At 39.3% G+C, this 24,875-nt stretch overlaps 1 protein-coding gene across 1 annotated transcript; it reads left to right on the top strand.

The window, feature by feature from the left end:
- The first annotated feature begins 1,019 nt into the window (after positions 1-1,019).
- vps37ba (VPS37B subunit of ESCRT-I a) lies at positions 1,020-24,000 on the top strand. The gene is made up of 4 exons (XM_086030056.1): positions 1,020-1,314; positions 10,383-10,554; positions 21,021-21,103; positions 21,493-24,000. Exons 1-4 carry the CDS (start codon positions 1,114-1,116, stop codon positions 21,982-21,984), a joined length of 948 nt encoding a protein of 315 aa, XP_085886182.1. The 5' UTR covers positions 1,020-1,113; the 3' UTR covers positions 21,985-24,000.
- The last annotated feature ends 875 nt before the right edge of the window (positions 24,001-24,875 follow it).

Genomic DNA, 24,875 nt, shown 5'->3' on the forward strand with positions numbered 1-24,875 from the left:
CAAGATAAAGTATTGATATTAGCAATTAATTCATATATATATATATATATATATATATATATATATATATATATATATGTATATATGTATATCAATGTATAATTTAGAAAATTGTATTGCCATCCAATCAGAATTTTCACTATGTGTTGCCAAGGGTAAATAGGTTTCTGCCTTGGCAGAAAAGCCTAAAGCAAGACATATCATAGTTGAGGCTCAAAATGAGCTAATCTTTAATCACTTCAGAAGAACATTTGTTCCACACATTTGTCCACTTACTCTTCATAAAAGAGAAAAATACTGTAAACAATTTTTTACTGTTTTTGTTTTGACCATATTTATAGTTAAAAGTGTAGTATATCGACTGCCCGTAGAGTAAAAATGATGCATATCTGTTTGAGTACGCTGAGCAACATATCCCCTTTATTTTGAATGATTCTGAATAACTTTGTTTTGAACAAATGCATATGTGTTTGATGAAGATTTTCAATTGGAATATTTTATCTATATGGTTGTGTGATGTAAGTGTTCCCGTTATTCATTTATTAAATTATTTATTGAGTGTGTAAAGTACTGATGGATTAAGGCCAAATGCTGCATTTATGGACAGTCGGACCTGTGCCGGTATTCTGGTTGAGTTTTAAAAATATGGATAAAGTAATAATAACAAAATAACCTAGCAAGACAGCGTACATTTATGTCTCTTTTATATCACATTTATTTGCCACACTTTTTTACTTTAAAAATCTGTTTACACTCTCAAGAAACCCTTTATCAAGTTTGCACTTAATCAGAAATGTATCTTTTCCTGTTTTTGATAAGGGGCAGTTAGTTACTCCTTTGAATCATCAGTAACACTTCAGGTGTGACGTACGCTATGCCATTCTCGTGATGACGTGGTGAATTAGCTTCAAGTCGAAAACATGGTTATACACTGTAATAGCTACGTTTTTTAATCTATTTCCTGATTCTTTAATTTCTGAAATGGTTTACATGTATTTTACTTGATCTACTTCTTGTTTGCGGTATTTCTTTCGCAAATGCCCATTTAAAGACAGACAACCTACGGTATTCCGATTTATTTCCGACGGGCCCTTAAGGCAACATTGGGCCTATATGCAATGCACTTCCTGGGCAGAAGCTCAGTCAGCTGTCACAGACAGAGGAGAGAAAGGGACTGTAGCCCAGGAGAAATACACGACGACAGCAAATATGTCTAGCTTTTCCAACAAGTTCAGCGAGTACACGATGACGCAGCTCAACGAAATTCTAGAGGACGACGAAAAACTTACCAAAATGATTAAAGAGATGGACGAGGTATGTTGAGCTCTTGCTAATGTAGTTGCTAGCTACTGGCTCTCGTCGGTATCGTTTCCTGAATCCTTTGTTTTGTTTTCCCACAAAACGCCCCTCGACATTGCATGAATGGTTGTCATTGTAATTTAAAAACATATCTAAATTACTACATTGAATGTTATTGTACTTGTTCAATAACGTATATATTGTTAACCTTGGCAAGCAAACATCGGCAAGGATTGTTTCCAGTCTGATTATTTGTGTATTCAGTTGACGACATTGCTCCAGGCATTTTGTTTTCCTCGGCCGAATGCAGACTTTACATATTTAAATGAATCTTTTGGAATATGAGTGAGACCCTTCTAAGGAAGAAGCGATGTCATGGTGAGTCACGCGAAAACATGCCAAGAAGTTTCCTAGCGACGACACTTTCGGGTACGTGTCGACCTGCCAGACAGCACTGGGCAAACCTGCTAATTATTGGCTAACTCGTGAGTATACTATCAAGATGATCTAATCTAACAGCCGCCGTTCAACCGCATTTTCGTATTTTCTGAGAACAGCATTTCCAGTCAATCGAATCTGGGGAAATGCTGTCGCACCAACTACTTGATTTTAACACGGGATTGTGTGTTACGGTGCTTGACTGGTTCTAAACTCGAGGCTTGAGTGTGGGTTTACGACTCAATGTTATTTGCTGTGTCAGTTGCTCAGGGTTATTTTCCTCTTGCAATCATTTATTACATTGTGACATTCTTCGTATCATGTGGCCATGTGAGGTGAGAACTTCATCAGCTACACACTATATTCATCCTGCGTAAACGTGATACCGAGACAAGCGAATTTCATGTTACTTTAGAGTTTTATTTAGGTTCTATTTAAATTTAGGATGATGTATGTGTTGTTAATGTTCTTATAATGTCAACGAATGGTGACTTCATCTATGACAAAAGTCCCATGCTGTCAGTGAGAAGGTAGAGGATTCATTTCACCTTTCCATAGTTGAGAGATTACTGGCTTGTGAGTCAAGCTTTCTGTTTCTGATCCACACCCTGACTGTCAGTCTCCATGATTTCCTCTTTCCATAAGCTACAGAGTGGGAGTGGCTTATTTACTTCAACAACAATACAGTTGTTGACTTTAGTCATGAGAATCACCCAAGTAAAGACATGCATAAGTGCTGTTTGTGTAGTTCTTTCTAAAAGACACTGAATGGAAACAAAGAAAGTGGGTGCCACGGGATCATTAAGTGAGACTTAAGCGTGTACCACAATTTCTTTTAAACACAATACATTACGTGTGATGTCAGTGCCTGCTTTGCCGTAACAAGAACCTTGAAGCAAACCGAATGTTGCGTTTTTTGTGCAAAACCCAACATGCCAACACACGTGAGGCAGTCTTTACGTAATGATAAAAGGACCAGTCAAAACAAGTCACAAAGGGCTTCACTCCACAGTTCAAAATATTAATGACTTCCCCTATACCTGCATAAAATACCTTTATACCTGTACCTCGACAAAAATCTTAAAGCAGCAAAATTAAAACTGACAAAATAACTTCAAATTTAAAAAAATGTGTTATGAATTAAAAATGTAAACACTTGTTAACATTTGCACACGTGTGTGTGTGGGGGGGGGGGGGTGAGATAAATATATTACACTGATAGGTTAATTGATCACTCTAAATTGCCCCTAAGTGTGACCGTGAGTGTGTATGTTTGTTTGTCTCTGTGTGTCCCTGCGATTGGCTGGCGACCAGTTCAGGGTGTACCCCGCCTACTGCCCGTTGGCAGCTCCAGCACACCCGTGACCCTTGTGAGTATAAGCGGTTCGAATAATGGATGGATGTTACTTTCTACTAGAGATAGACCAATTATCGGCCAGGCTGATTATCGGGACCGATATTTGGCATTTGGCGATTATCAGCATCTGCCTTTTTTCTCATTTTAAGATAAATTAAAAGCTGGTTTATTGCATCTTGCTGCGGCATGGTTCTCTCTCTCTGTGTGCTGCTCAACTGGCCCTACCTCCAAAGCAGATTGGCCCGCCCACCGCACCATCTGGTTGGTTCCTTGTGCAGTGTGGGTGCAGTGTTACTCTCGCTAGAGCAGCACAGCACAGCACACTGAGAGCACAGCACTCACTACTTTAGCAGCACGGCACTGAAATTCAAGCTATTAAACAGACTTTGAGAAAATTTTAATAAATGTCAGTCTACTACAACTGACAACCATTTGTAACATTACTATGAGCCCTTCTATGTCTTATAAACACAAGGGTCAGTTCTGCTTGCCACGGTAAGCTGTCTAATTGCCCTGAAGCTAAGTGCGTGTCTGTGTGTAGCCCACGTCATGAAAAGCTAAACTCGACTCAACTTTATTGATAGAGCACTTTAAAACAACCACCGCTCCATACAAAGTAGTGCTGTACATTGACGGCAAAGTACCGTAAGTGAAAGTCCGGTCACATGCATTTAGAGCAAGTGTCACTTTTTCTGCTTCCACAGAAAGTCAGAACACCCACAAAAAGCGATGGAGAGAAGACACAGCCGTGTTGATGAGATTATTTATCTGGCTAGTAGCTGCATTGAGCATGCACTTTTCTGTTTTTGAACTTTAAAACAATGATGTGTGAAAGATAAACATTTCAGTTATAGTGGATTTTTAGAAAACTATTTACTGTAGTAAACTTTAGGAAGATGTTTGTTTTCATTGAAGTAAAAGACATGCATCTGAGCCTGGGAGCTCCCGACACTTTTTGTTAGACTTGTAAAACAAAGTTGTCTATTTTCTAAGATCTAAAAAAGCTTTAAAATGTTGTAAATCACAAACGTTTTTTAATATACAGGTGCTTAAAGGCCTTTAAACTAAGTAAAGTGCTGGAGTTTTTACTTTTCAAAATTTTGACACCATTTTAACCCTTTTTTCTACAAATGAATATCGGCTTCAAATATCGGTTACCGGCCTCCTTGATCACTAATAATCGCATCGGTATCGGCCCTGAAAAAAGCATATCGGTCTATCTCTACTTTCTACACTTGATTGTCTAGATTTCATAGACTGAAATGAAAATTAAACTTCTACTGCAATGCAGTATTGGGCAGGTTATGATCATTTTCATGGTCAGCTGTATAGCCTCTGTGCTTTGTGGACACAGAATCAGCCTGTGTTTATATGCTTATATAAGCATAATGCATATGTGGCAATTAGGGGTGTAACGGTACGCTAAATCACATTTCGGTTCGGTATATTTTCGGTACAAAAAACAGATTTTTTTGAAAAAAATATGTTTATTTGTACCGAAAAAATGACACGTAAATGGTACATTTTTTACAAAAAATAAATAGAAGCGAACCATTTGGGTGATATTTTAAGAAATTACACCAGCATAAAAAATACACTAACAATAAAGATCTCTTAATTTTGTAAATTTTTAAGACACTGAAATCTTTAAACACTCAACAGCAAAAGCTTATGACACACCTAAGTATTCAAGTTAAAGACAAGTTGCCATTACAGTACATGTATACACTTTTTGTGATTAAAAAAAAATACATACAATAACAGTTACAATTATTGCTAACTATATTAAAACTATTTTTATAATGAAGGAAATACAGTAACTTTAAAAAGTTTTTATGAAATTGTATACACTTTTTAGGCATTGAAATCTTTGAATGTTCAACAGCATATTGTAACAAATTGGGTCATCTGTGTTGTGGTCGATTTGTGTGTTGCTGAGTTCTGATGTTTCCGAGGTTCATGAATGCATCGTACGGCAAGCGAGTGGAGCAGCGGAGAAAGAAGAGCGTGAGCAGTTGTACTTGGATTAATAAAAACGTGATAATTAAACTACGTCTGATGGCGTGTTCCTGGAAAACGCTACAATATGATAAATCTCGCTATTTAAGTTTGACGTTTTGGGCTAAAAAGACACTCGGATGATGCTGTGCATGTTAGACGTCCTATGCCGCAACATAGCCGCCGATTTCATGTAGCAATGTCCGCACACAACTTTCGGACTTATCCACGCACTTTTCCCCATCGGCGATGGGGAACAGGAAAGCTAGAATGTTCCCAAACAGGAGACCGCAGTGTACACGGGGACCTTCGAGCTCTGGCTCTTTTCCGGCTCTCTCTTTTGTGCCGCCACTCTCGTCTCCCGCATGCAACAGTCAGCGTCAGTGCGTAAGCTCGCTCTAATAAGTGGACCGAACTGAACATGCCATACCAAAACGCATGAATACACTCGAGTGTACCGTTACACCCCTAGTGGCAATGCAAGTACAGAAACCATCAAGTTAGTTTAAAAGTTAGATTAATACGATTAAAAAAAAAAAAAAAGATTTAATTCAGACTGTAATTAATTGATCTCAATTAATGCACTAATGAAACCCCTTATATATCAAAATCTATCTATCTACGCCTGGAGAAAAGTATCATACTTTGAAGTATCGATACTTTTGACCTGTGTCGAACATCCATAATTATCACACCTGGCGAGGATTATTCTGCCGTCTTCGTTGCTGTCTGTGTTGTCAACACTTGCTGCTTGCTGATGCGGCGCGCACACACATTTCCTATTGGTTGTACTTCGCTAATGTCTGTCTTTTGCTCAGCGCCGAGCGCACATTATTGGTACTTTATTTATTTGGTTCCTCCGCGAGACGGATTAGGAATCGAAATGTGGCACGGCCATTTTAAAACCTGAACGATTCCACGAGAACCGAAGTGCTAGTCCCGGTTCAACTCGGTCACCTTAATTAACTATCAGCTTTTACATTACATGCCATATTCTTGACCTATTTGACTGCATTTCATGTCATCCATTGTTGATATTGACAATACATTCACACCGTTACGGTCGAGCCAATATGTTCATTTAATTGATTATGACTCAACGTGATGTTGCTTTGAAAGCTTCTTTATACTCCCGCGGGGGACCTCGAGCACGTCATTGCGGCAATGCCGCACGCAGTTTGCAGTTTGACTTAATACTCGCGCGCAACCCATGCACGTTGAGTTGAAAATGTGTTGCAGTTTCACTCCAAGTCATAGGGCGTCGCTATGTCTGATACTGATGAGGACACTGCAGGGCGGAATTTCCTCTGCCTTACATGGCCAATTCCGGTCGTTGTTTTTCCTGCCGTCAAAACGACAGCAACAGACAATGGATATCGTGCCTGCTACATCAAAGGGACCTAGGTGACTAGACGATGCATTTAATTGTATTGAAAAATCAATCAGGAAGGTGGCGGCGAATGTGGTACGTGCGCGTGTAGACTTTTTTTGCACATACTCTAGTGACATAACACCCACCCCGCTGCCAAAATCGTTCACTTCGCAACAGCAACAAGCTGCATGGTGGATCCTCGCCGGTTTTGATGCAGAAAGATCACAGTATGGTACTGGTACCGGTACCCCTTGCGACACTACTATGCAATGTTAACTTCAATAGTGTGAGTCCATTTAATTGGCACGCTGCACATAATTAAATTCCTTTTGCTGCACATGTTTATTGAAGATGTTATAGATAAAAGAGGACATATTTGAAGTGTCCTTTGATCGGTGAGGTCGCCAAGATAACAGAAGTTGGGATCAGAGCGTTCATGACATCACTCATGGTTGCTACAAACTAAGATTAAACGTAAGCAACTGTAGCTTTCTAACAGCCTACATTTTGGCCTTTGGCGAGTAACACACATACAGAAAGAATGGTTCAATTCTCCAGTCCCGTTCAGTCATCTCTCTCACTTCACTTCACTTTTAAATGCCTACTCTCTTCCCTGTCCACATCGACGATGCTCGTTGCGTCGAAGCTCCTCCAAGCCATCCATCGCAGGGAGTCCCAACAACAGTGCCATTTTTTTGCTCAACAAAACTGGACTTAATAGTAGCAAAAGTGCTGCCTGTTAATGCGCAAAACAACAAGTGCCATTCGGCTGCGCATACTGGAATAGCACCGACATGCTCCTCAACCAGGTTTTTCTTCATAAATAATATCAATGGCAGCCGCCATATTTTAACCTCTATTTACTCTAGAAGGATATCTAATTAAGGGAGCTTTTAATATTCTCAACTGTCATACAAGTGTAGTAATAAGACATACATTCCATTCTTCTTTTATTGTTATTGTTTACTTGTTCTCCAAATATTGTTTTGAGCAGCCAGGACAGAGAAATTTGTGTCCCTTTTGTCTCTACCGCTAGGTTGTATCTGATTCCATTTCTGGCTTTATGTTCGTCGTCATATTGCTTCTTTTTGCCATTGCCACTGATAAAGCAAAATACACGTGTGGATTTAAACTATGAGATGCTCACGAAACCAAAGCCTTACACGATTTGGTAACATTGTGTTCAGTGCCACATTTTCACTTTCTTAGACTTCACTGTTATTGCGAGTATTGGTTGAGCCAATCAATGTTGTCAAACCAATACAAAATCTGAGAGCTACGTCTCTGGTGCTGATTAATGTGAAGGCTAACCAGTTTATCACTTATTTGCTTAAATTATCTGTAATAATGTTACGTTATTGTTAGTAGTAATTAATGATATTAATTTATGTGAAGACGCTGATCATGTTAATGAGTTCTCACAATATTTGGTTGCTGCCTTGCACCAGTGGGCACCAAGCTGTGACCCCTGTTCTAGGACCGTTGACGTCACTTCCAAAAATATCTAAGTTAATATATGTATAGCAACTACATCTCCTTTTCATATGAATTTGAAAAAAACAAAAACAAAAATGAGTTCAAGCTTGTGCACCCAGTTGTTTTTAAAATCATTGTACCTTGTATAATCATTACACTGTGGGAAATGAACGATTCAAATCAATCATTGTACACTGTGCTATGACAACAACGTTTGTAACCCTAATTCTGAATGGCCGTCATTTAAATTGCAACAGTGGTTTAAGAGAGGGTTGTGTATTCCTCTGTTTCCAACTTGTGCGGTGGATGAGTGGTTAGCACATCGACCTCACACGTTCTGAGGTTGGGATTGGAATCCGGACCCGGTGAGGATAAGTGCTTTCGAAGATGGATGGATGGATGGATGGATCGGGTGTGGAGCAAATAAGACTTTCCCTTAGCACGTTGTTTTTTTGTTTTGTTTTTTTCCCACAAACCAGGCCGACAGGTATTGATGTTGTTTAGAGATTTGCATCTTTAGCTAGCGCTGACGAAAGAGCAAACTGACTTGTGTAAAGACAGACTGGTTACTTGAGCACAATGCAATGGTATTTGATATATTTAGCTACTTGTCCAGTATAACATGTTTTTCGTATGTTCAGTGCAATAAGCAAACAAGGTATGCATGAGTCACTCTTAAATATATTCCATTATCATACTTGTTCAACTTCCCAGAGGTCCTCACATATTGTTCCTATATTTGCACATTTAGCTTCTTTGAATGTTTAATTTTAGTCATGTTTCCTTTTTTTTTTTTTTTTTAATGTTCAGAAAATGACCCAAGTATATTTCATGTATGCAAATATTGTTACATTTTGTTTGACATGCATTTGAAACATTATACAGGTGTGAATTGTTCAGGTGTAAAACATCCCCAGCAAGAACTGCACTTCATGAACTGTTAAAATGATTCTGAAAATAATGACAATTTGGGGCCTGGCCGATTATGGCCCTTCAAACATCGGCCAAAATAATCGCTGATTAAAATGAAATTTGTTGATAAGGTCATTCTATGGACCCGTCATTCAAAACAAAGCAATCTTAATTTTTTCACGAAACGCTTAGGTGAGCAATGCTTGTTGCGCAAAGAATTGACTTGGATTTCACTACTGTATTTGAAACACAACCTAAATTCGCAGTTTGAAAAATAAATAAATAATAAATATATAAAAATATAGTTTAACATACAGTATGAAACAAATGTGTTAAATATGACACACATTCAGCTCCTGGTAATATGAAACACATGACAACGATTAATGTTCTTTATAATTTCATTAATTATATAAATGTATTGCGCCATACAGTGCATTCCTGGAACTGAAAAGGGAAGTTATTTTCTTAATTTATTTACAATTGGCACCTTCTAGTCACAGGGAATAGGAACCAGGCTGGCCCCCTAATAGCTAAAATGTGCATATAATTAACGACCATTGAAATAAATGCATTGGAGGATTGGGGTTGGGGACAGACGTTATTTTATGCAATTTTCTTTCTTTTTTTTTTTTTTATTAAACGGCCTGTTGCTCTGTAAAGCCTAATGATAGCTCTTCCTCATGCTAGCTAACAGATGAGAAAATTGGCCCTGCTGTGTCATGCTCACATTATATGATTTATTAGTTGTAGTAGGGCTGCATAATATATCGAAGAAATATCGGTATTGTGATACTTATTCCATAAGTGTCTGATGGAATTGTATGCTTTTATCGGAATGTGACTAGTCACACGGAAACTTAAATGTGCATCGCCATCCAGTAGTTGGACATTATCTAGGGCAGGGGTGAGAGATTCCGGCCCTCGAGGGCCGGTATCCTGCCTGTTTTCCATGTGTCCCTACTGCAACACACCTGATTCAAGTGAGCTGGATAACCATCCTGATCATTTGAATCAGGTGGGTTGCACCAGGGTGACATGTAAAACATGTAGGATATCGGCCCTCGAGGGCCGAAATTACCCACCCCTGATCTAGGGGAATTACAATTAATTAGCTAAGAATACATTGAGCTTGTTTATTTTGCCGCATGCAATTTTTACAATTTCTTTCATTAGATAATAAAAATGGCATTTCACATGTTAAATATTGCAATGATATCAACAATATATTGCATGTTTTAACAATATCGTGCAGCCCAAAGTTGTAGGTTTACCTCATTACTTTGATATTCATATAATACAATTTCTGCTATTACATCTTCAAACAATGGTCATACAAGATGGCCAATTGCTTAGTGACAAAGTATAAAAGTAAAAAAAAAAGTACAAAGTATTAAAAAATTGTCATATAAGCACATCAACATAAAATGTATGTTTTCACATGTATTTTGTTTCTGTAACTTTTAGCTAAATTGCAGGCTTCGTTCCTGTGTAATGCTAAAGTACAGTACTGACATTCTTTTGTTTCAGATGCAGGAAGTCCAGCATAGCAAAGAGACCACACTTGTTAACAACAGAACCCTGGCAGAGGAAAACCTTGCCCTCCAACCTGGACTGGAGCTCAAGAAAGATACACTGAGCAAGAGATACGGCTGTCTTCAAGAAAGCTTTGAAGCCTATCAGCTGCGCAAGTCCACTCTAGGTATAGAGGCAATTTATTGTGCTTGTCATACATAACACAGTCCAACATTGATTGATCAGTTAAATTGTCACACAAGCTTGGCATTTGAATACTTGGATTTTTCAGATCAGTGGGCCTCTCACTAACCGTGCATAGGCACAAATTTGCGATTCATCAATATCCTCAATATCCTTGCAATGATGTATGTACTGTGTATGTCCTGGTATTCAGGAGGTGAAATTCATGATCTACTGGGTAAAAGTCAGTTGATTGACTTGGCCAAGTGTAAGACTTTCCACTTTTTCCTCCTGATGAAGTCCTTCAGTGTGTTGGCAGTGTGTTTGGGGTCATTGCCTTGTTGCATAAGGAAGCTTCTCCTGATTAGTTTGGATGCATTTTTGTGTAGATAGCCAGACAAAATGATTTTGTAGACTTACAAATTCGTTCTGCTGCTACCACCATGAGTTACTGTAGATTATCAATAAAGAAGCAGCCATGCAAGGCCAAGCCATAACATTACCTCTACCATGCTTCAGATGAGCTTGCGTGTTTTGGATCACATGCACATCTTCTCTTTCTCCATACTTTGGCCTTTCCATCAGTTTGGTGGAGGATCATCTTGGTCTCATCAGTCCATAAATCTTTGTTCCCAAACTTCATTGGGAAGTTCATCTCTATACTTCTTCTCAAAATCCAAGATGGCCTTCTGATTCTTTTTGCTGGTGAGTGGTTACCATCTTGTGGTTTAGCCAGTATATTTCTTCTCTCGAAGTCTTCTTCCAACATTGGATTGTGATACTTTCTTCACATCTGCCTTGTTGAGGTCACGGACTGTTGTCTTTGGGTGTTTCCTCAAAGCTTGCACAGTGTTTCTTTCATCAACTTTTGTTGATACCCTTGGAAGGCCTGTTCAAGGTCTGTTGCTCAGTACACCAGTAGTTTCTTTTTTTTTTTTTCAGGGTATTCCAAATTGTTGTCGTGGCTATTCCCAATGTTTTTACAATATCTCAGATTATTTTTTCTCTGCTTCAAAATGGTTTGCTTTTCTGTCCATAGACAGCTCTCTGGTCTTCGTGTTTGCTTAACAGCAAATGCAGTTTTCACAGGCCAAAAACAAGCACTTTCCGATTAAGCAATCAGTCTAAAAGTCAACACCCGAGTAACTAGAAACACCCATCAGTCACATGTTCCAATACTTTTGCTCACTTAAAGTGGGTGGCTTCAAACAAAAGGTGCTCCGTCCTGAGTTTTTTAACACATCTATATGTAAATAACGTGATATAAAAGCTAGAATTATGGACTTTTGTCTCATGTTAATCTTTATGATCTGAAAAACAAAAATTACATTGCTGTTTGAGTATTTTTGGAGTGATAACTGCACACCATTTACCTTGTTGGACTACAATATTGCTTTATTTCTGAAAAATACATGGAGTGTTGTATTCTATTCTTAAATCCTTTGTTGTAGTGAATGGGTTTTTAGAGCGTGAATACGAGCTTATATGTCCACATTAAAGGTAAACGCTGAATCACATTTCGGTTCGGTTTTTTGGAAACATTTCGGTACAGAAAAACGGATTTTTTTTTTTTAAACATGTTTATTTTGAAAAGATGACAATAAATGGTGCATTTTTTTTTGAAAAAATAAAATAAAAGCGAACCATTTGGGTGATATTCTAAGAAATTACACCAGAATCAAAAATACACTAACAATAAAGATGTCTTCATTTAGTAAATTATTAAGACACTGGAATCTTTAAACACTCAGCAGCAAAAGCCTATGACACACCTACATATTCAAGTTAAAGACAAGTTGTCATTACAGTACATGTATACACTTTTTGTGATTAAAAAAAATACATACAATAACAGTTACAATTATTGCTAACTATATTAAAACTTTTTATAATGAATTATTTTTTTAAAGTCTTTATAAAATTGTATACACTTTTTAGACATTGAAATGTCTTTGAATGTTGAACAGCATATTGTAACAAATTGGGTTATCTGTGTTGTGGTCGATTTGTGTGTTGCTGAGTTGTCATATTTCCGAGGTTCATGAATGCATCGTACAGCAAGCAAGTGGAGCAGCGGAGAAAGAAGAGCACGAGCAATTGTACTTGGGTTAATAAAAACGTGATAATTAAACTACGTCTGACGCCGTGTTTTTGGAAGACGCTACAATATGATAAATCTCGCTATTTAAGTTTGACGTTTTTGCTCCCTCGTCAAAGAAACGTTCAGTCGGATGATGCTGTGCATGTTAGACATGCTAGCCGCAACATAGCTGCCGATTTCATGTAGCAATGTCGGCAACTACGTCCGAACAACATTCGGACGTATCCACGCACCTTTCCCCATCGGCGATGGGAAACAGGAAAGCCAGAATGTTCCCAAACAGGAGACCGCAGTGTACGCGGGGACCTTCGAGCTCCGGCTCTTTTCTGGCTCTCTTTTGTGCCGCCACTCTTGTCTTCCGTGAGCAACAGTCAGCGTCCGTGCTCATGCTAATAAGTGGACCGAACCGAACGCAAGTGGACCGAACCGAACATGCCATACCGAAACGTATTAACACACCCGACTGTACCGTTACACCCCTAGTCCACAGACATCAGAGCTTCTCAATTATCTTTTTATTCCCCCCGAGGAAGAAGAAAACATATGTTTCCAACTATGTGGGAAGGACCGAAATGCGTGTATATATTGTGATAATGTGGTCTACATCATTCATGAATGTTTGAATGGCGTTGAAATTGAAATTGAACATTTTCATACCATGTTGGTTGTAATGCTATGGCAAATATGTTCTGGGAGACCTGTTTTTCCAGTTTGGGTACTTCCCTTTAGTGGCTGAACAGCTTTGTTACCAGAAATTGTTGCTGCACATGGGCTGAATAGTCTGACTTCATTTTAGATCAAGAAAGCTGCAAATCTGAATTGATTCTGTGATCCTAAATACCATAGGTGTAATATTACTGACAGACCTCCATACTGCTTTCTAGTGCATGAGCAAAATATGATGATACTTCTAGCTGAGCAAAATTCCATTTTTTTTTTCAATTTCCAGCCATTCGCTACTCCTTTGTTTATTTCATCTGCAATTGAGATGCTATATGATTTATTTTTTTTGCCTTTAGTATACCTATAATTATTTTTTTTAAACCTGTCAGATTATACAGATTACATATATCTAGACTAGGGGTGAGCAATTAATTTTTGGAATAAGGAATTTAATGGCTTGAAATTGGGAATTTTTGTAAAATGTTTTAATTGGAATAATGTGAATCCATTATGTGCAAGTAGATGCATATCAAAATAATGGGCAGAAGGAAAAAGGAATACCGTGATACCGAGTTTTCCCTAACTTTTTGTGGGCGATACGTTCCATGATCCTACGTTGACAATTGATAGAAATTCTACCGCTTTAAACCACTGGCGCCCGCCATTACCGGGAAGGGAGATGCCTTGAGATAACCGGAAATACGTCACACCACACACAACACTCTGTGCATATATTCCATAATGGCCCCAATATAGGTAGGTCTTTTTTAATTGTGGACTCAAAAATTATGTCTAGACTAAAATCCACCCCCAACGCTTACTTTACCAGGATTACGTTTTTTTTGTTGTTTTTTTTTACCCTAAAAGATTCACAATTCCCCCTTCCAACCCAATCAAAGCTTCAGGGCAATATGTACCCTTAATATCATCAAGAAGACTGTATTTTGCAAATGTAGTTTAGTCTATATCCCTCCCCCAACCCCCGCTGCCTGCTCTAGCCATCCTAATTATGGAATTGCGGTTGAGCAGCTGGGTTTTGAGCAGCTAAAAAAAAAAAAAAAATACTCTCGTTTGACTGAGATAAGACTTGGCATTCTTTGTCATTTCTTAATTATAGTACAACTATTTGTAGGCTCCACCACTATCTTAAGAAGTGGTTGTGTGTCCTCCTGTTGGATGGCCTTCTCCAGTCCATCCATTATGCTGTGGATGCCAAGGCAATGCCTGTCCACTCTCATCGGCCCACCACAGTCTGTTGCCTCTCAGGATATTGTAGCACAGTGGGCCATTGTACTGTGAAACAGAAGCAGTGGGCGGAGGGAGTGGTGGATTATGTGGCCTGACATTTCTGCCTCTTTTCCACTGCACAGTCCTGGCTTTTTAGTTCAAAAGGGTACTGTCTGTGCATTCACTATAGTCCTAGATATTTTTGAGGAACACGTTACATGGTAATTAACATTAGCAGCATCACTGTTCGTGAAACAATATGTAACACATGCATGTTTTGACAACCAAATAGAGTAAGAATATAGTAGACAACAAAAGTGAGGAAAACATATACATACAAATTTGGACGCCAAAAATGACAGGAGAAAGACTGAAAAGTGAAATGTACATATTTATCTTTATGAACCTTAATATTACAACAATGCAGTATTCTGTTCAATTAAAGATGTCTCACTATGGGCCTCCATCTCTTTTCAAATACGTCAGACTTTAGTTTTAACTTACGACACTGTGGGATTAATAAAAGCATTCTTATCTTATCTTATTGGCCAACAGTGACAAATGCTTACCCCTTGTGGCTGTCGGCACGTCACGCTGGAAAAATACACGGCAACGACAGACAGCGACGCTGACCATTAAAGTACCTTCTGCGCATGCTTAAGATGTAATACCCTTCCATACCATCGGCTAATATGTGTCAACAACTGCTTTGGGGTAGACCTAATGCAAATAAGCATTTACAATGCACTGATGGAGGACAAACTGCATATTACACTTCATAAAGATGTACAAAAAACAGTTAGCTGTTATTTAAAGAAAAGGTTTAAAACAAAATCAATAATTATCAATATTGACTGATATGAAATACTTAGTGACAGTTTTTCAAACATTTCTCAGCCCTTCTAAGCACATAATCTTTAAAATGGAGTTTATTTAATCTTTATATCGACCAGTTTATTTCACTCTTTCATAGTTACATTGACCTCTTATTAAAGGTTAAATATTATGTTAAGATAAAATAACCTACATTTATTTTTCTTCGGGTCATTATTTTCAATAGTTTAAAAAAAAGACAAAAAAAATATATATATATATCGACCAATATGAAACACGTATATCGTGATATACTTTTGAGTCATATCACCCCCCTCTTTCCCTGTTCAAGTTATGAACAGAATCGGTGACAAAGGGCAGCTTTGGCGGAGTCCAACCCTCACCGGAAACGAATCCGACTTACTGCCAGCAATGCAGACCAAACTCTGACATCGGTGATACAGCGACCGAATAGCCCTTATCAGGGGGCTCGGTACCCCGTACTCCCGAAGCACCCCCCACAGAACTCCTCGAGGGACACGGTCGAACGCCTTATCCAAGTCCAGAAAACACATGTAGACTGGTTTGGAACTCCCACGCACCCTCGAGGACCCTGCTGAGGGTGTAGAGCTGGTCCACTGTTCCACGACCGGGACGAAAACCACATTGCTCCTCCTAAATCCCAGATTCGACCTCCCGACGGACCCTCCTCTCCAGCACCCCTGAGTAGACCTTACCAGGGAGGTTGAGGAGTGTGATTCCTCCTCATCATTGTCAATGTAGCAATTCTTCAAGCGGGGGTCAAGTGTGCATGCCAAACTTAATATTGGTCAAGGTTAACTTTATATTTTGTATTTGGGTAGCCCAGGTTGGTTACTTTGGTTGTTTTGGTTAGGTTTGTGCCATCAGACTAGCTGCCACAGTGACGGGACAGGTTTGAGGTAAGACACTGTAACAACGTCCTCACCTGAACGTGCATCCACAAACTCTTAACAGAGAACCAAGGGCTTTGCTTACTGACTCTAGCGCCTCAAGATCTTGCCAAGTTGGAATTAAATGGCAGTGCCTTTTGTCTGCACACAGCACATGGCGGATGGCTTGTTGTTTAATAAACCTGTCAACCACACACTGTCTGGAGCCCCATCTTATGGGTGATTCAGTAATTAGTTTGTGGTAAGGAAGCTCCAGTCGTTGTTGTTGAGCACATGGCTGGTGGCTTGTTGTTCAATAAACCTGTCACCACACGCTGTCTGGAGCCCCATCTTATGGGTGATTCAGTAATTACTTTGTGGTAAGGAAGCTCCAGTCGTTGTTGAGCATCATTCAGGGTTTTCTTCATTTTCCAGCTGTTGGAGAAAGCTGCCACCACCTTCTTACAAACTCCAATGGCACGGTCTACTCTTTGATCACACATGCTCCTCTCTGTTGATCACGTAAACATCTGTTAACCAATTAAACATTTTGTTACTTGACATTCTCTAGTAGGGTTGCTATTAATATCATCTTTATAATTTGTGGTAGTAGAGGGCTTGTGGTAGTATCACTGAGCAGCAGTAATAGTAACCCTGTTATTAGGCTATATCAGTTCATATCTATTTACCACTAAACCCAACAGTTAATTTTGGTGTGTCAAATTAATATCCTAATTTCTCATCATACAAACATTTTTTACACAATTAACAACAAATGAACTCAACCACAATAAATGGTAAATTGCTGCTGCACAATAGGGATTTCTACTATTACTACTACAGCTGCCAATAGTACTCCTAGCGTACTACTAATACTACTACAACTAATAATAATAAAAATAATAATAATGGGAGGAAAAAAAGTAGCTCACCATTCGCAATATGAAGCCGGTGCCCAAAACATAGAAGCCCGGTCCAGCTGTTGATCCACCACTGTTGGTTGTTACGCATGCCATGTGTTCTTCCTTCAGTGACCATGTGGCGAGGGTATCTTTCAAATCAAGTGCAGTGGATTGACCAATGTGGTCCTGTGGAATGTAGGACGTCTGCAAGCAATAGCTCCTTAGTAGCCAGAATTTGTCGATAAAGTGCACTCCGGTCAGAGATGGCTGGGGCTCGGAGGTCCAGTTTGACCACAAATTGGTGGTCGAGGAAAAGTGTGACACATTTTACACTTTCTATGTGAGTCTTTTGCGAGTTGATTCAAAGAAGATGGTAGAGAAGTTTGTCCAAAGTATTTGCGACTTGGCACTTTCTGGGATCTTGGGTATCTGGGATCAAGACATTAATAAATTCTCTGAAGCCTTTCTCTCCACCACGTGAATCGCCATAATTTCCGTAGCTAATGTCCTGCCACAGTTTACTTCCTTTGTCATAAGGTACGTGTTTGCTAAATGCCTCGGCGAGTGATTTCTGACTTTGGTGTGCACTATGCAGATTCACTCATCCTTTCATGAGCTGTGTCCGTGCTTCTGCAGTCACTAAGCTTTCCATATTCCTGGACCCACTTCTTGCTATTAAATCTTTAGCTGAGATGGTAGACTCCAAGTGAAACAATTGTTATGATGGCTTGGCACTTGAGTCATGTAAAAGAGTAATTGGTAATTTCATTTATTCAGTGGTTGTAGTTTCAGTGTGCACTGCCATCTACAACTCCACAGTTACACAATTCAACAGAACAGTAGGGCTGCCAAGATTAGTTGACTAGTCCCAATGACGTTGACGTTATTTATTTGGCACTTCGTTATTTTGTCAAAACTGGCTTCTTATGCTGGCTATGTTTGATTCAAATGCACAGTAGTGGTTAATCTGGGTCACCTGTGATCTAAACAGAAGCATTGTGCGTAATGCGGTGTCGTGGCTTACCCATGTCACCCAAAATACTTAATATGATGCAAACTTCCCTTTCATGGCGGCATGGCGTTGATAAACGAGCATCTAAACGGTATGCACGTTGTGGTCCGATTTCATTTCTTACATAGGGACAGTTGTGTCTGGAAGCGAGCCGGCATTAGCATACACAGGTTACCGGGCGTGTTTATTGTAACGCGATGTCCTGTTGTGGTACGCTAACATATTGCAGTGTCTATTGTGGGGGATTACGGAGGCATTAGTCAGTGAACTCAAGCTTATTAACAACCAAAACACAGCTACTGTATTTATGCCCGTGGTTGACATTGAACAGGAGCAGCACTCGCTCCATTCTTCATTCCCAGTCACTCGCGACCACGCACGAGTGTTGCGTTTGAGCTTGGACATTGCAGCTTTCGAAGTAACACAACATGGCATATTTGCCACAAGCTCTTAACTGCAACATGGAACAAGGGCTTATTAGGGCTGTGCGACATGGCAAAAATGTCATATGTCCATATTTTTGCCATATACTGTATCTAACGATACGATTATGATATTACTATGGGTTCAGTGAAAACTAACCTTTTTTTTTTTTTTTTTTTTTAAAGAAAAAACAAAATATCAATCCAAAAGGATGTGGAAAGTGTAGTTTTTCTTTCTTTTTTTTTTTAACTTACTGACAGCCATCAATATTAACAAAGTCAGCAATGAATGAAAAATAATTAAATTCACATTGTACTACGTTCATAGAAGTGTTTGTTGTGCATGGGGGTGTTAACTGCATCAATGTGTATGTCACAAATAAAATTTGAATAAAATGTTCAAATCCTTACGATAGCAAATGGCAAAATGATCGCCCCCTGATATGGATAAAAATGGATGGATTTTGCTGCTTAATTCATATTCTGAAAACCCAATATTAATCAGAATGCCGTGTTTAGACTAGTGGCGATGCATAGTACATATTGTCAAGAAAATGTTTGACTTGACTTGGTCTTTCATGCTATATCTCAGCCGTTCAGTACTAAATAGTTCTCCGTTCTGACATGTTCTCTGCACTTACCTTAAACATATTTAATGTATTTAGAAACAAATCATGAAAATGACTTGACGGGGTCTTCAACAGTCATTAATAGATTTACGTGAATACTAGACCTGAATGTTTTCACTTTTCATGCGAAGTGGACATTTTGGATAGGAAAAGAACCGTGCCACATGCCTGCCTGATGACTTGGCCCTTTGGTGTTGATCCGACCAAAGTATTTGCTGGTGTTGACTTTCAGGCTTGCTTAGGAGCACAAATACAACAGATACCTTCCTTAGAGATTAAGAGGTAACAAGATCGTTTCAGTTGACTCAGTCGAACAAGTTCTGGGCAAACAGAAAGTAATTGCGGTTGTTGGGATGTGCTGGTCACAGGGCCAAGAGTGCCACATTTTGCATAACTTGCCTCAGCCCCGTGTGACAAGCATGTGTTTTCATACCCAAATGTATTCTCAGACAAAGGCTTGGTTGAACAAGTAAACCAATGTATTAATAATGAGTAGGGGTGTAACGGTACATGTGGGTGTATTAATACGTTTCGGTATGGCATGTTCGGTTCGGTCCATTGAGTTCGGTTCGCTCCACTTATTAGCGCGAGCTTACGCACGGGCGCTATTGACTCTTGCACACGGGAGAGGAAGGCGCGGCTCTAAAGAGGAGCAAACGAATATGCAAACAAGCCAGAGCTCGAAGGTCCCCCCGTACACTGCGGTCTCCTATTTGGGAACATTCTGGCTGTCCAGTTAAAATCGCCAATGGGGAAAGGTACGTGTATAAGTCCCAAAGTTGTGTTGCCGATATTGCTACCATGAGATCGGCGGCGATGCTGTGGGTAGCACGTCTAACATGATAACACTTAAAATGACATCATCCGACTTTGAATGTTTCTTAGACGAGGAAGCAAGCAGTATTTTTAGCCCAAAACAAAATACAACAGCTTTGTTCTTCGTTCTCCGCTGCTTCTCTCGCTAGCCGTACGATGCATTCATGAACCTCGGAAACATCACAACTCAGCAAAACACAAATCCGACCACAACAGAGATAACCCAATTCGTTACAATATGCTGTTGAACATTCAAAGACTTTAATGCCTAAAAAGTGTAAATAATTTCATAAAGACTTTAAAGTTACTGTATTTCATTATAAAAAGAGTTTTATAGTTAGCAATAATTGACTTGATCTGACATAGGGACAGTTGCGTCTGGAAGCTAGCCGGCATTAGCATGCACAGGTTACCGTGTGTGTTTATTGTAACGCGGTGGGGCGTATGTATTTTTTTTTCATCACAAAAAGTGTATATATGTACTGTAATGACAACTTGAGTTTAACTTGAATACTTTTGCTGCTGAGTGTTTAAAGATTTCAGTGTCTTAATAATTTACAAAATTAAGAGATCTTTATTATTAGTGTATTTTTTATTCTGGTGTAATTTCTTAGAATATCACCCGAATAGTTATTTTTTCTAAAGAATATACCGTTTACTTGTCATCTTTTCAAAATAAACATATTTAATGTACCGAATTTGTACCGAAAATATACCAAACCGAAGTTTCCAAGAAACCGAACCGAGCATACCGTTACACCCCTAATAGTGCATTACTTCAGATAAGGATTATATATTAGTTAGATTAATCCATTGAAAAGTGTTAAAACTAACAGTTGCTGTCTTCACTTTTGAAAAATGTCAGTCTCAGACGGTACGCCTCACTTTACTCATCTTTTGGGGCTGCTAGCATTAATTTTATCTTAACTACCGGTAATAGTAATGCCATTGTCATACATTTTTGTGTGCTTTAGATCACAAATCAGGAAACACATCGCTGGACATTCTTTTGGCTCTACTGCAGGCAGAGGGAGCCAAAATAGAAGAGGAAACGGAGGTAATAACATCGCTGTCTTCATAAATGTGTTGCTTCATTCACAGTGAGCTGCTTGTAATTGCTTTGCCTGATATTCTCATCTACAAATAATTTTTATGTTAACATGTGGTTGACATAATTTTCCATTCGAGTAAGTCATTTTATGATTTGATTAACTGCTCTCATACTGTCCTGATATTTTAAGCAGTGGGAGTGGTCGGCACTAGCTGTAGTTATTTTTAGTAAACCAGATTTGAAATGGGTTTAGATTTTTAAATAAAAAATAATAAAGAACTGCTAATACTGCATACACTTTATTGCGGGGAAAAAAATTTACTCATACAGTAATCTCAGCAGTACCTATTCCTTTGTTTGATTACACGTTGCCCTTTGAAAATATCTCCCAACAGAATATGGCTGATTCTTTCCTGGATGGTGACATGACCCTTGAAGCCTTCATCGATTCCTACCAGAACCAGAGGAAGTTGGCACACTTGAGAAGGGTGAAGATCGAGAAGCTGCAGGAGGTGGTGCTGAAGGGCCAGCAGTTTCCACAGGCATCGGTATCTACCTCCCGATCTCAGGATATGTCAGCTGGAGTCCGACCCTCATCCTCCCTGCTCACTGAGGCAGGCACTGACTCATCCCCTCTACTCCACCCCATGAGGAAGCCTCCACCTCCTCCATCCCAGACGGCCCCACAGCTAAATCCAGTTCCAACTGTTCCCCCCCAATCTTCGACCTACTATGCAGTATCACCATATCCGCCAATTCCTCCCAGAACGGGTCAACCCTACCCGAATGTTTCATCCGGCTATCCTTTCTTAGCGCAGTACCCACCTGCTTTGCCACAGAGAACCCCCTCTCGCGTGGCCCCGCAGCCTGGCTTCATCATTCAGTGAATTAAAAGCCATTGCCACTTAAGAGTTTACAGTGTGTGCCAAGGACACTTTACTACTGGAACTCCTTTGTGAACAATTTTGTGTGGCGCTTGCTATCTTTGATTCAGACCAATCCCCAGACAGACCAGAAGGCTTACCAGCACTTATGCAAAGGTGATGTTTATCTGAAGTCAATTTGTAATTGTGGGGAAATATGCACACCTCTCACTCAACACTCCCATCAACACTCCAAACAACAAAACATGGTGAAATGATCCTGGCCTCCATTTGGCCCAATTCTCCACAGAGGAAGCACCCAGTGTAGCCTAGAATGACACAAGCTACAGTGGGTAGGCTGTCATCTATTGGCACTTCCTGTCTCGATGCAGTGCCCTCAGCTCTGTAAGCCCATTAGTTTTTGGTCTCTCCATTCTCTATTGGCCTGTTCCTCTTTAATCTTTGATGGAACTCGGGAGGAATTGAGGTTTACTTAGTCATTGTTTTCCAGTTGCAGCATACTAATATTACGTATATGTATGCAAGCAGAGAGACCATATTTACTGTGTTTTGACAAAAATATCATTTCCCCAGAATATATTCAGGGGGGAAAGCATCTATGCTGTGATTTTTTTTTTTTTTTCTATACACGTTCACATGGTACATAGAAAAACATTTAATTTCAGCATCATTTTATTAAATAGTGCTTAATAGATTTATGTTTATGATAAACAATCTAGACTGATCAACACGTGTACAGGAAACCTTTGTTTGGTGAATGAAAATGCAATGTGTCTCAGAAGGTCCAGACCTGCCTTGTTCTGACTTTTGCACTTTGTCCAATGTCAGGGCAGATGTCAAAAGGGACTTAAGAAAGATGGGTGGCTGAACTGTTTTGATGAATAATAATTTGGGCCTTTAGAGCCAGGTCTAAGATGAAGGGTTTATATATTGCCATACAGTACAATTTTGTTTGTGTGTCTTCTCTGGATTCGTGTTGTAGCACTGCGCTCTTTGTTTATTTGTCTTTAACACCCTTTATACGGTCTGGAGCTTCTTCCAACAATTCAGTTGATCTCAAACATATTAAGTTGATCTCATTCATATGTTTGTGTTATCTCACACAGAGCACCAAAGGCTTCATGTATCACTGTGTGTAAACGTTTTTTCTTTTCTTTTGTGAATGAGGTCTTTGGTCAGATTGTCTGCCATGTGTAATATGTGGATCAAAAACATATTTGTACACATGCAAAACAGATTCCTTAAAGAGGGACTCGCAGGACTAGACAAGCTTTGGAATTAGTCTTTTTGTGGTGTAAGTAGAACATCACTTTTCACCCGTACTGCTGTTGCTGTGCACTGTTTAAGAGCCGCGAGTGCCTACGTGTAGTGGCGTCGACCACGTCCTGCTGACTGCCCCGTTTTCGCTATTCTACTCATGGACTTGGCTTGTTGGGAAATTTGAAAAGAGCAGCTTGTGACTGCGGACTGTCAACGTCTGCTCTCACAAGAAACAGAAGGCCAGACCAGTCAGCATGTGCCAGTGTCATCCTCAGCGGGCTTTGTGGCGACTGGTGCTTGTGATCTGCCCCATTCTTCCCACTTTTACTGAGGTATGCCTGGCGTGACTTCAAATACTTTTGCATGTGCAGTGTTTTTTTTTTTTTTTTTCAAACCAAGTGCGTGGAATAACAGGGCTCTGAAATATTGTCATGTGTCAGTTGTATTCACACCCTCAAGATAAGACAATAGTGTAACAATACAGAATTGGAAGCTAAATCATCAATGGCTCGATGAAAAAGCATTTCAAATGAATATAGGATAATTATTTTTTGCATGGCCTTTGTGCTTAGTCTGAAAACTCATCTTAACATTTATTTTAGTTGCGGTTCAGCCGACCTGATACGCATAGCCATGGTTTTTTTTGTGGTTGGTGAGTTTTTTTTCCCCAGTGTCATGTTTAGGTGTTTACTTATTCTGAATGTTTAGGTGGAATTTTATGCTATTTTCAAGTTCAATAAATCTCAAATTTTTGTATCAGTTTAAGTATTTCCTCATTAACACATGCTGATATTAACATCGCATCCCTTTCAGTTGCTGAAACCACTCTGTCCGGTAGTATTTTATACTAAACAAGACAGCCATCTAGTGTCTTGAATTGATAATGCATGAATCTGTGTGGGACATAAACTGCATTCTCCCGAATGAAGAAATGCTCGTCCATCTACCATTATTTTTGAATAAGTGGGTGTATTATGTAAACTTAGAGTCCGTCCATGTGCAAAATTCGCCAACATCTAATTAGATGTTAATTTACACAACATAATCTTTCCTAACCCTATGGTACGTCGATAAATGCATACTTTGTTTTTGACATAGCGAACACACTACTCGAAAAAGTTGGGGTAATTCGGCTTTCGGGTAACATTTCAGGATAATGGCAGGTGAACTAAATTTCACTTAAAACTTTTGACTGCACGTGACAACTGTTCAATGTACTTAACGGACCTTGCCAACAGGTTTGAGTCATTAATGGACCAATAGGCTACAGTCCCTGGTTCAATTAGATTTGTCATTTAAACAATCTTCTTCTAAACATTTTGATGCCATTAGACCAAGATGACTCTGCGCATTACAATGAACAGTAGTCCAAGTTACCTTGATCGCCACTATCATTGATAAGTGATTGAGTTTGTGGCGTTAGCTGATAATTATCAGCAGGTTGCAACAGGGAAGCTGGAAGAGTCAGTGAATGTATGGATCAGTGTGAATTTTGATACTTGCCTTTAAACTCCTTGTTAACGAACAGCAAGTTGTGCAAAACACGTAACAATGAACATCTGCATTCAAAAGTTTAAAGGAGGTTAAATTAAATCCACCTGTAAAATACTGCATTTGAAATCCTGAAAGTTCAC

This window comes from Filicampus tigris, chromosome 5 (assembly GCF_054856515.1).
Source record: "Filicampus tigris isolate MCC_2025a chromosome 5, RoL_Ftig_1.0, whole genome shotgun sequence".
Lineage (NCBI taxonomy): Eukaryota > Metazoa > Chordata > Actinopteri > Syngnathiformes > Syngnathidae > Filicampus > Filicampus tigris.